At 37.8% G+C, this 12,924-nt stretch overlaps 1 protein-coding gene across 2 annotated transcripts; it reads left to right on the forward strand.

Annotated features, from left to right (window-relative positions):
* Positions 1 to 701: 701 nt before the first annotated feature.
* Positions 702 to 9,174, forward strand: kmt5aa (lysine methyltransferase 5Aa). Of its 2 annotated transcripts, none has more exons than XM_085360022.1 (7): positions 702 to 933; positions 2,547 to 2,700; positions 2,886 to 3,174; positions 4,251 to 4,338; positions 5,514 to 5,573; positions 5,855 to 6,045; positions 6,674 to 9,174. In XM_085360022.1, exons 1-7 carry the CDS (start codon positions 925 to 927, stop codon positions 6,882 to 6,884), a joined length of 1,002 nt encoding a protein of 333 aa, XP_085216148.1. In that variant the 5' UTR covers positions 702 to 924; the 3' UTR covers positions 6,885 to 9,174. The 2 variants fall into 2 exon arrangements, with proteins under 2 accessions (XP_085216148.1, XP_085216147.1); XM_085360021.1 differs by lacking the exon at positions 702 to 933 and adding an exon at positions 1,882 to 1,971.
* The last annotated feature ends 3,750 nt before the right edge of the window (positions 9,175 to 12,924 follow it).

The raw sequence follows: 12,924 nt of genomic DNA on the forward strand, positions 1-12,924 counted from the left end.
GTTCAGTTTTATATACCACCAAATCACAACAACAGTTGCCTTAAGGTTCATTATATTGTGTAGTGGAGGGAAACGGGACAAAAGATGAGGGGGGGGGGGGGGGGGGTAACCAGAGATTAATAATAACAGACATAATTTATAACCAAGAACTTATTAATTAATTAACTAAGAGGTCCTCTTTAATATAGCTTTAGCTTTGTTTATGGAAGACTTGCTCAAAAGGTAGAGTGGTAGTCTACCAATTAAAAGGGCAGAGGCCTCCAGTCCCCAGACTGAGCCATACTTGGGCAAGGTACTCAACCATCAGAGTGTGTGTATGTGTGAATGTTAGAAAGCAATTAGGCATAGATAAATTACCCTACAGTAGAAAGTGCTTTGAGTGTTCAACTGGGTAGAAGGCCACTATTGAAACACAAATCCATTTACAAACTTACAGTCTGCACTGGTGCCCTCTGAGTGTTGATAATACAGTACCTACACAGGCTTACTGCGTTAAAATACCAGTTAATTTTAAAAAATAAGACAACATGGAAGCCTGGAAGTGTTGGTTTGTTTTGCGCGGCAGACACTAAAGGTATCGAAATTTTGGCTAATAAAACCAGAGAAAACGTAAAGACAAAACACACAATAATTGTACTGTCGCTGTGGACCTGCAGGGGGCGCCGGAGCTCCTCCACACCTCTCCTTCATTTACAAGCAGACAGGAAGATGGCGGAGCGGAGCTGTGGAGGCTGTATTGGCTGAGCTGCTGTAGGTTTAAATGCAACAGAAGGGCACGCAGTCACCGTGGAAGCGGCCGACGTGAAGGGACATCTTTCCCTTGTAGGAGCAGGGCGAGGTTAGCCTTTTACTGGATTTTCTGTTCGTGTTTTTCTCTAATCGAGAGGAGAGTGCCGAGCGAGGAGCAACGAAAACAAGTCGGACATGAACGGGGTAAGTTTGCTTGTTTGGTCATCGCCGTCGAGCCTAACTGTGGTTAAATACGGAGAGCTAGCTAAAGTGGGATAACTCTTGAGACTAAGGTGCTTGTCGGTGGAAATGTGTTTAGTTAATACTTGTAGCCCAGTTGGGTAGCATTTTTTTCTGTAAGTTAGTGTCGTTAGACTCGCTACAGAGGTGCTGTTTTGTTGGGGAGTGCTTGTTTTGGCTACTGAAAGCTACATGCATGTGTCTGGCAGCCGAGGACACGGCAGCATTTTCTGATGTTAGAAGAGATCGAAATACGTGCATTTGTATTTCTATTTTTGAGCGGGGTTTATAGATTAAAATCAGTTCCGTGGTTTGGTTTGAATGGATGTGATCGGGAGATAATGAGTCAGGAGGCCTATCTGTGCCTTGACTCTGGATTTAAAGGGGCTGACTGGGGAGTGTAGGTGGGTGTGGATCCAGCGTGGTCCCCTTTTCCAGGCCCCACCCACAACACTGGTGGAAAGTAGCGACTGTTTTGTACTGAATGAAATGATAAGATTGAGGAGAGCTATTAAGGAATCAATGAATATAGAAAAATAATTACACGCATATGTAAATAAATGTGTGTGACAAATTAAAGGAAAAGCTGAACCTCCTACCTCTACAACGAGGCGATCCGCTGCGCGTGTCATGCTTTGGGGCCATTTATGATGGATTTGTTTAGCTACACTTCTTCTCGACAGAGGATAAGATCACTCAAGTGTCTCACCAGAAAGAGAGCACCAATTTGTTTATTTGGTAGTTCAATGAAAGGCTTCAGTTAAGAGTAATGAAAAAATGCGTTGACTTCTGCAGTTTTGTCTTGTTATACAATATTGGAAATTTCTTTAAAAAACTAACAAAACACTAAATTTTCGGAAATATTTGTGGGTGTTTTCTTGTTTGTTTGTTTTTGTACTACTCTGAACACTAATGTGGCCCTCGAATGAGATGACAGTACCAGCAGTGACCCACAGCTCATTTAAGTTTGAGACCCCTGCTCTAAATGAGCACAAAGTTACTGTGAGTGATCACCTTCGTCCTATGTTGAAACATTCTGCCCTGATAAGAATGCTAATTTCCAGGATGACAATGCTTCTGTCCTGAGGGTACAAGGTTCACTGAAGGGTTTATTTAGGATGAAAGTCATGTGGGTCATATCTTTTGGGTTTCACAGTCTTCAGATCCCAAGTTAATCGAATACCTGTTTGTGATTTGGGTCAGACCTATGAGAGTTCTCTCTAAATATTAAATGAATACATTTCTTTTAGAAAACTATCTATCATTTGGCACCCATCTTGATATTTTATTATAATGATTATAATATTGTCTTTCCTGTGTGTATTCTAGTGTTTAGACATTTCATTTACATTTAATATGCAAATCAAGCTCTAGATTTTCAAGTGAAGTAGTTTAATAGAATTACCACAAAACACACCCCAATCTGACTGTTTTCACCGTGACAAAGTAAAAGTGGCTGTTGATCTTATCCCTTCCTGTTGATTGCATCATTTCAGCTTCATTCCTACAGAAGAAAACAAGCTACACCTTATCAACAAAATATCTAGAGAGTGATCAAGCTTTCTCTCCTTTCACAGGACACTGTATGCAACAGCCATTCATTCGCCCTCTTAAGCTGCACCAACTCCATATCATCAGTTCAAGATGAAAAGCCCACCATCAGGTTGACACAGGAAGGAAAGTGCTCTCCAGTTTTGTCCTTGCAGAATGATGTCCAGAAGCCAGGAGAAGGTGAGTATGTTTACTCCAGTTCTTCAGTTTGATCGCTAGCAGAGGAGAGCTGGTTGAACAGTCCATGGGACAGTAACCGAATCCCTGTTAATATATATATCATGTAAGAATTTCCAGTGAGAGAAACTAGAAGCACAAGATTTGTCTGAATCTTAAGGATGATGTTTCTCTCCATTCACTCTCAGGAAAGACAATGAATACCATCAGCACTCCAACGAAAGACCCAAAGGCAGCTTTCACAGAGATGGAGAACAGCTACAGCCAGTGTTCACCCTGCTGGTCTGATGAACAGCCATCACCTCTGCAGCTCCACTGCACCGAAGCCTACCTTTGTTCTCATCCTGAACTCTCCCTTCCCCTCAGCAATGGCTTAACTCATACTCCCCTACATGCCAATAATGGCGGCGCTCTCCATGGCCTCCAGAGGAGGGGAGCCCGGGTCAAGGTCATAGGAAAGAAATCCACTCGAAGAATGTATGTGTTGATTACTGGTGCATTTTTACGACCTTTCCTCATGGTACATGCAGAAGAGTGTGCCCTCATGCTGCCTTTTGTATACAGGAACCATACATAGTATAAATGTCATGTTCATACCCCAGATACCATGTATGGATAAGGTGGTCTGATTAGGTTTTGGAGCACCTTTGTAAGTGAATTTATATCTTAATTACTACATTTTCTTGTAAACACGTTAACACACAAGAGCTACACACATGGACACTATATAAGGAATATAGTTATAGTCTGAACTCTTTTGCATAATGTATTATATGTGTTTTTGGTGACTAACTTGGACATAATGTTAGACTTTTAAAATATTTGGTCTAAATCTTCCAGTGCTTTCTTGACTAGTGGTAAGCCAACTAGCTGTGACTTAGTTACTTAGAATATATGTGGTAAGTTTTAGTCTGGTAATGTTGGTTGATGAAGAAATGTAAAAATTGACAGTTAAATTACTAAATCAGCCCTGGTAGCTTGGATGAACGAGCCAGTCTTATCCACTCAAGGGAAATTTTGCTACAGAAAATCCTAGACATTACAGTTGAAGAGCCTACAAGGACTTGGCTAACCTTAGTTAGAAGAATGTTGGCTCAAGGTCAGATTTGATCTCAAAAGCCAAGTGATCCATTAATAAACTGAATGTCTGTTGACTGTAGTTTTTCACTGACAGCCAAATTTCTGTTTGGCTAGATGGGCTTAATTTGATTAAACAGACTTTCTTCTGGCTAATCTTGATTAATAGACTAGTGTTTAATAGTATAATATTATACTATAATATTATATTATATAATAACAAGTTAAACCATCACCACCGAGTGTCTAAATGTGGTTAGGGGAAGGCTTTTCAGTTGGAAGGTCAGTAGTTTGATCCTTGGTCCTCTAAATCCAAAGAAAACTTTTTTCCCTTTTTGGCCTGAATGAATATGGCACCTATCCATGAAGGAGTTCAAATGCCTCTTGGTAATAAATGGTGCAGTGCTGTAATAGCCTATCATTAGGCTGAATGGGTATAATAGTTGTTGATGTTGCAATGTGTTTATTTACTATAGGGCAGGAGGGGAAAATTCCCAAAACCGGAAAGTTACTGACTTCTATCCAGTAAGACGAAGTTCAAGAAAAAGTAAAACGGAGCTCAAGGTAAGAAAAAAATCTATTTCATAATGTACTACAACATATGTTATAGGTAGTTAGGCATAGGTGTTCATATTATTCGATATTGAAGTGGTTTTATTTGGAGAAGTGGGTAAAGTATGGGTCTTATTAAAGTGTTTGCCCTCAGCCAAAACCTGTTTTGTCTTTGTGACAATTATGTGCAACTCCCACCCCCACTCCACACTTTGACACAAGAGCAGGTCTGAATTGTTTGTGGTGTCACTGAATATCAGAGTAAGGGCTGAAAATAGCTGATATAAAAAATGTTTTTAAATGTATACAAATCACCATTAGAAGATATTCTCTACAAAAGCATATCTGAATATGAGTGTTTAGTACCTGTAGGTAAGATGCAACATACTAGAATCTGCTTTTAGTTTATAGTGTACCTGTATTTGTAGGCTATGGCTGGATACATTATGATGATATAGCCTTTTTGTGTGTGTTTGTTAGTTCTTGTTTTTTCGGTTGATCAAAATTTGTGAACAATAACTGTCAAGCAGAACAGGAAGTTGGAGTCAGAAGACCTTAACTGATTGGTTCTCAGACTGATGAAAGTGTCACTGCTAAGTAAAAATTTTCTCGAATGGAAAATTCTGGTGGACAGTTTCCACAAGTGCAGATTTTCTAAGAGTAGATAAAGTTCAAAGGTGGAGTTTTGACCTTAGCTGTATCTTTAAGAATGCTCATGACAAAAGCTTTGTCCTAACATATACTCTCATAGCATGTTTAGTATTGCCAAAAACATTGTCTTTATGTTTGCACTTGTGTGGTGCTCTGACTGTGTTTGAGGGAAATATACTTTTTATTAATAATGTGGATGTACCGTGGGGGTAATAGTTATCTGAGCCCTGCTTAAATTATAAGTTTGCTCACCTACAAAATGAACAGTTTCTAATTTTTATGGTGGTTTTGTTTTAATGGAGAGAGACTTAATATTTATCAAAAACATTAAAAAAAAAAATTGATTTCCGTTGATTTGTTATGGAATGAAAGTATTTGATCCCCAAGCAAAAGATGAGTTGGCACTTGATAGAGAAACCCTTGTTCGCAAGCACTGTGAGAGATCTGGGGGTTAAATAACTATTACCCCCGCTGCATGACTCTGTGTATGAAGAGAAATCTGGTCTGGCCTGTTTCATGTTCCATTTTGTTACCAGTGCGAAGAAAAGAAGCTCATAGACGATCTCATTACAAGTGGAATAGAGGAAGGACTGGAGGTACGTTGAATTTTCTTTGTTTCTTCTTTCTTCATCTGAAGGAAAAATCTTATTGTCATTGTAAATGAGGATTTACTGTAGACCTTTAAAAAATCCTTACATTTTACTCAGTCATGTTCTCATACAAAAATGTCTTATTTTAAGAATTAATTTGAATATGAAGCCCGCAAAAAGGCTCAGAGTGACCAAATTCAAATTGTACATTGTTCATATGTTTACTGAAGAACCTTTACTTTGCCAAGCTGTGTCATCACAGAAAGCCTCTTGTACTGTTTTTGTAGGTGCAATACATAGAAGGAAAAGGGAGAGCGGTGTTTGCCACTCGGTGTTTCCAGAAAGGCGATTATGTGGTGGAATACCACGGAGACCTGCTACAGATCACCGATGCTAAAAAGAGAGAAGCCGAATATGCTCAAAATCCAGCAACCGGCTGCTACATGTACTACTTCCAGTACCTCTGCAAAACATACTGGTAGGAAGAAAAGACTTCTCTGGGATTCTATGAACACTCATTGGACATTTTGGAATTTGTGTTATATTAAGTTATGAAACCAAAGCCACCAGTTTGATAGGACAAATTATTAATTTCAATTTTTTTTGTTTTATTCTTTTAATGAAAATGAAACATTAGCATAGCAGTTAATATGGTCACTGAAAACAATTCAGTATTTAATGTGAAAATGTAAATGCTGTCTTGCGAACATATTGTGTATGTGGGACGATTGTGGCTCAAGAGTTGGGAGTTCGCCTTGTAATCGGAAGGTTGCCGGTTCGAGCCCCGGCTTGGACAGTCTCGGTCGTTGTGTCCTTGGGCAAGACACTTCACCCGTTGCCTACTGGTGGTGGTCAGAGGGCCCGGTGGCACCAGTGTCCGGCAGCCTCGCCTCTGTCAGTGCGCCCCAGGGTGGCTGTGGCTACAATGTAGCTTGCTATCGCCAGTGTGTGAATGTGTGTGTGAATGGGTGGATGACTGGATATGTAAAGCGCTTTGGGGTCCTTAGGGACTAGTAAAGCGCTATATAAATACAGGCCATTTACCATGTATATTAAACAACCTCTAATACGAACACCAATGTAAATGTATGTGTTTCTGCCAACAGTGTGGATGCTACAAAAGAGACTGGTCGAATGGGTAGGTTGATAAATCACAGTAAAAATGGGAACTGCCAAACCAAACTCCACGACATCAACGGTGTCCCTCACCTCATTCTCATCGCCTCTCGAAATATTGACGATGGCGAGGAGCTGCTTTATGACTATGGAGACCGCAGCAAAGCTTCCATCGCTGCTCACCCCTGGCTTAAATATTGATTAAGAGGTCCAGAGAAAAAGTAAAGGGAAACGTACAGTAAGACTTGTTTTTTCATTAGCTAGTGTACAAAAGGCCTTAGAAACAGAATGTGTACTATTTTTTTTGTTTGTTTCAATAATGAGGAAGCTGGGGTGTGTGAGGGTTTAGTAGACATTTATGGGTCCAGGTCATGGGGGCTGATTGAGTTCATATCACATTTCAACTAAGGTCCATCTGCCTTGTCAGATGTTATCTGTACTTTTTATTTATGCGTGTTTCAGAAACATTCTTTTGTTTTGCAGCACATTTGTTTTGTACATTTTGTATTACCTATAGAGTAGTGCTTCTACAGCATGCAGGTAGTAGTTGATGCTCTGCATTTTTATACAGCTTTTTTAATTAGTACGTAGATACTTGGCAATACTTGTATTTGCTCCCCTTTTTGAATCAGCAGAAACTATGAGATGCAAATTACAAACTCTTTTTAGATATGTATTCTATTCAAGGGGCATCTATTTTCAGCAATCGGACCTCACACTCATTGTTCAGTGGGGTAGAATAGTTTATCACGTTCACGGTTTATTTGGCGTTTCAGGGTTTTGGTTACCAAAAAAGATCACATGTTTTGACACTGGATGAAATACTTTGTGTTGATCATGGAAAAGATTACATTAGAATATGGAAATTACTGTTATGAATGTTTATTTTTTAGCATAGATTGTATTTTATAATATTAAACATGCCATATACAAAGAGTTAGTATGTGGTAAATTTTAAAAATTAAAACGAAAAGTATCTGGGAAAACCTACAGAATATTCTGTGTGACTCGAAGAGATGATTCGCTCATGCAAGTAATAGTTTCGGTGTCTCTCTCTAACCTCAATTGGCACACACGATTATCTCATCTGTTTAGTTTCACTTAATTATAACTTCTCCCACTGATGACGACACTGTCTGTGGTGCTGCACTTTGTAAATATATTTATTTGCTTGCTGTTACAAATCCAAATATTGTTTCAAAAGAAATACTGTGACATTTTGGGATTTATGTTGTATTTTTTTTTTAGTTTTTGCTGAGACTTAATGGGAAGATTGATCAAACTCTCCTGTCTATGCAAAATGTCAATCTGATCACCTTTTTTGAGAGCGCACACCTGAGCTTAAATCCAATGCATTATACTTGCAGTTGCATTAATTTAAGAGGGGAGAGAAAATGTTGATGGTTAGGCTAAAATGCAAATTCTCAGTTTTATTCATAAAGGTTTTATCAGACAGATTACACCCGTTGCCTTAAAATTAAACTCCTAGCTGAAATATCATTTTGAATTTTTGGACTATCAAATCTGTCATTACTGTCAATTATAGAGAAGTTGTGTCATGGTTTGAAGAGCCCAGGGGCCAGGGGAGGTCAAATCTGCTTATTACTGTAATATAACACCACTGTTAGCATTATTAGAGTATTTGCTTCTGAATGATCGCTTAAACACACATCTGGATGGAGAATAGTTTAAATTTGCTTTACTGGTGAAACTAAAGTTGAAAACCAGCCAGAAGGGTGTGTGCTCTTGTAATGAACAAGGTGCAGTACAGGTACCAATGAAAGAGTTTGTTTATGTGCCAAATCTTCACGATTTTTGGTAAATATAAACTGTGATTCAGTTCCAGTATCAGTAGATTCCTGTTTCAACATACAGACATCATAGTCTTATTGAACCCACAGTAAAATGGGAAAATGAATGTATTTTAAAAAATACACACAAGCAGTTTTTGACTGTGAACTCCATTAGTTTCTATTTACGTACACATATAAAACAGTCTCACAACAACTGCATGGCTTTTCTTCTTAGATGTTCCAAATTTATTAGCTCAATTGCCAACAGATTTGCTGTTGTTGCATATATATCCATAATGAACAGTGCTTATACAAATCAGTGGACAACAAAAAGCCAACTCGATAACAGCTGACCCCTTCCTAACAGTGTAGTGTGTTATAAATGGGTAAAGCTCAACAAGTTAAACAACAGAAACACAATCAGGCTTGGTTACACACAGTGTTAATTGGCAGCTTAATCCACATTTGGTGTTCTAGTGAGGACAGCACAGGATTAGATCATGCATTTGTGTTTATGGTAATGAACAAACATGTCACCCAGTCCCACAGTCTGACGCACTTATGTTCTTGAGCAGTTTATCAGTAACAACAGAACTCTGTGGTACAAATACAAGTAGTTAATTAACAGCATAGTTCGTTGTTTGTTGTGGGTTATTCTGCAAGTGTGTGAAAATGATGATAGAGTTCAGTTCCAGTTGGATGAGTTTAAACGTACTCAAGCTGCCACTGATGCTTTTCATCGCACTGATGCAGTGGTTTTAAAATGGTGTACACATGATCTGCTTACCCATCGTTTGTAGTAGTAGTTCAGACTTATACTTTATTTGGTTTTCATTTATTTTTATTTTGTGTAGTTTTAATTATGGTTTTAGTCGGGGGGATCCATCGGGGCCTGTGTTTAAAGACACAGTGTTACCAGATCTCAGAAAAAAAAGTGTGACAAACAGTGTTTATGTGGGACAAAGTAGGACAGGATAATGCAGGGAGGCAGTCCAAGATATCTGAAAGCAACTTTTCTGGCTTTCTTGCTCTCTTGTAAATACAAGAAGAATAAAAGGAAACGGAAGCTGCCCTTCTTACTAGCGCAAATTTAAGACAGTTGGGATACACAAATGCATACTGTGCCACCTCACACCATATTTTCTCCTGTGTGAAACTGAAAAATAAATTTAAAAAAAGACATGTCAATTACTCAAAATATACTGCTGCAAAGCTTGTTATGTTTTGGTAACTTGAACTGATGGGCTAAGCTTCAGTTGACTATAATAAACGTGTGCTTGATCAAAGCCATACTTTAGAAAAGTGTGAACCAGTCAAAATGTGGGGCATTGTCTCAAGATGTGGGACAGGAGGACAAGGAATGAAATTGCAGTGCAGTCCCACATGCAGAGGGCATCTGGTCACCCTAGCTCTTACTTATTGTCTAGTTGAGAGTTCAAGAAGACTAGCCTAGTTTCATGCAAAGACTGAAAGTGAGAGAAACCATGTATGACCTGTGGCTGCTTCCAAAGGTCAAGCCCACAGACTGGCATGTTATATATTGTGTTGACTCAACCTTGCAAACATTTGTACCTAAATAACATGTGGTCTAATTCAGCTTTTTCAACCGTAACAAGTTAATCATGAATTAAATAAACTGAAATGCTGTCATTTAATTTAGACTAAAGCTCATTTAATTCAATTCAGTGAGTGGCTAAGCTTAGCTAGCTCTTTTTTTTTTTTTTTAAGACATTAAAAAAAAATTATTCATTACTTTTCTTCACCAATTTTACCAAGCCTAATAAACTCATAAACTATTTAAATACATTAAAGTATGTGATATATGAGGTAGCTTGTACTCATGAAACCATGAAATCCATTATAGAGACAGGCACCACAGCCAAGCTTGACTAGCAATTTTAGCCTCCTAGCTTTTAGAAGGATGAATTCATTCCCCTTGTAAGTTGTCCTGTGTCCTGTACACATTACTGAAGCTTAAAACTTGCACAAAACAAACTAAAAGTTCTTCTAGAATCAAGTCTGCTATCTTGTTTTGTTTTTGGGTGTTTGGCATGGTGCCATATTTCTCTTATAAAATCTCTACTTAGCTGTAACTAACTAGCTAGGTACATGTTGTTTCATTTCTGTTTCATAGTTATTGTGATTTTTTGTTTTGTTTTGTTTGCTCATTTCCCCAAAATTACACTCTAAAATATCTTTGTGGTATATTTTTTTTTAAATTTATTTTTATAGCCAGGCTACTGTTTCCCTTGTTTCCAGCCTTTCTGCTATGCTAAACTAAGCAGTTCCTGACAAATTCATGTTAACTGTACAGATATGACTTGTATTGATTTTTCTCAGCAAAAATCCAAATGAAACACAATTTCCTAAAATGTTGAACTATTTCTTTAAGCCTTTTATTTTATTTTTTTAATTTCTTACCTGATTGTAGCAGCTTTGTTTAAAAATGACCCAGCTAAACAGTATATTGTACCTTTTGCACCAATTTCTCTACGTTCTTATTGTCTGTACAGCTGTCGAGGTTATGGAGATTTCCAAAAGACAACAACAAATCCAGCTCTCCAAGTTATTCTTAAAATATTCAGTATATTTAATGTTTGGATTTCTGTTCTTGTTAATATTATTTAAATGCAAAAGGAAAAAACAAAAACAACCCAGTGTTAATAATAAATAGCCCAGTCACGTGTATCCGACGAAGTACATCTTAAGTGATGCACTGTGTTTAATACATAAGGATACACCTTCCTCTACTCCCTCTACCAGTAGCATTGTGTATGAAATGTTTTCATATGAGCCTTTCTTGACAGAGATATTCCACTCTGGATTATTCCCTTGTCTATGTGTCTAATGCAATAATAGTTGAGGGGCAAAACAAACCTGTTGGCTGTTTTTTAGGGCATGATAGATCTTTGCTGTTGTAGCGCTGATTAAATCTTGATGCTGGGGTTTTAGGCATTGTTTAATAAAGATGTAATATGCAAATTAAACGTCTTGGGCATCTGATTTGTTCTTCCATTAAAAGAAAGAAGTACGTTAATGCTTAAAACTGTTTTGAATAAATGAGAATTCAAAAAAAAAGATGGGAAGAACTCTTTTCTACCATGAGGGTTGTTGTATAGTTTGTTCACCAGAGGGCACTCTGCACCACGCCATCTGTCCATTTAGGGTTGGGGCTGGATCCTATCTCAGGTGTCACAGGGCGAGAGTTATAGTACACCCTTGACAGGTTGCCAAGGTCAATTTAGAATCACAAATTCCACACAGCAAAACCCCAGGTTGGAATCAAAACGAGACCAGGACTTTCTCACTGTGAGGCGACGGTATTAACCCCTGTACCACCATGCTATCATCATCTAATTGAGATAAATCATATTTCTTCTTGTCACAACTTTCCACACTAACCCAGCATCTTAAATAAATAAATAAAATCATCCTTTTTTTGGTGAATTGGACGACTACTGCTGTGCTTTCTGTTATGTTTCATATTTAGTCTTCTTCATATAGACCTGATTTCTAAATTGTTACATAAGTGCAAAAGGTGATATATTCTGTACAATGGAATTTCAACCAAATACACTGCTTTGTGCCTTATGTTTAAATTGAGACAGAGGAAAATTAATGTAGTTAAACTTTTCCCCCACACCAGTTATTTTACCACACTGGATGTTCTTTGTTTACAAATGTATGTTCCCTTGCCCATTTCCTTTTACAATTATGAACAAATCAAACACTTGAACGTGACTGCGATCTGTTATGCAAGTTAGGAAAAACAACAACAAAAAAAAAAACACGTGCAAAAATGTCAAATATTACAGATTTTTATTACTGGTGTGACATGTTTGAATTTCATAAAGCACTGATCCATTCAATATATCTCTTAAATCTCCACTTTAATGGGCTTCATAGGAGACTCAAAGGAAAAAAATGAAGATTGGAGTAAGCACTCGGGTAGCAGTTCATTTCCCTTAAAATATTTCACTGTTTAATTCCTTCATGAATAAATTGAGCAGATCCCTTTGACTTCCAAATAACATGTAAAATATAGTTTCTCTTTAACATATCTGTGATTTAATAAAAGGGGGGAAGCTGCTTTGACACACGTCTTTAGCCTCATTTCTCAATCTTTTCATTTGCCATTCATTTATTCCACCTTCCTGGGTGAGTATAAATGAAGATAAAGTGCCACTACTGTTAACGTTTCCATGAAGGCATCAGCTGTTAAAGCACAAGCACCATCCGCAAAATAGTCTTTTTTAAAAATAAATGTAAACACACTCTTCAGCTTAATTACCATTATTTTAAACCATGCACAATCTGAGAAATAATTAATCCTTCATGACTTACACTGTTTCTAAACAGAGCCTTGATTCATGTTTAAATTTGAGGCCTTGTATAAATGATGCATATAAACACAAACGCACTGACTTCTATTTTGCACATATTCGGGG

Source organism: Diplotaxodon limnothrissa, linkage group LG7 (genome assembly GCF_057381915.1).
Source record: "Diplotaxodon limnothrissa isolate DT_005_m linkage group LG7, D_limnothrissa_male_GT1.1, whole genome shotgun sequence".
Taxonomy (NCBI): domain Eukaryota; kingdom Metazoa; phylum Chordata; class Actinopteri; order Cichliformes; family Cichlidae; genus Diplotaxodon; species Diplotaxodon limnothrissa.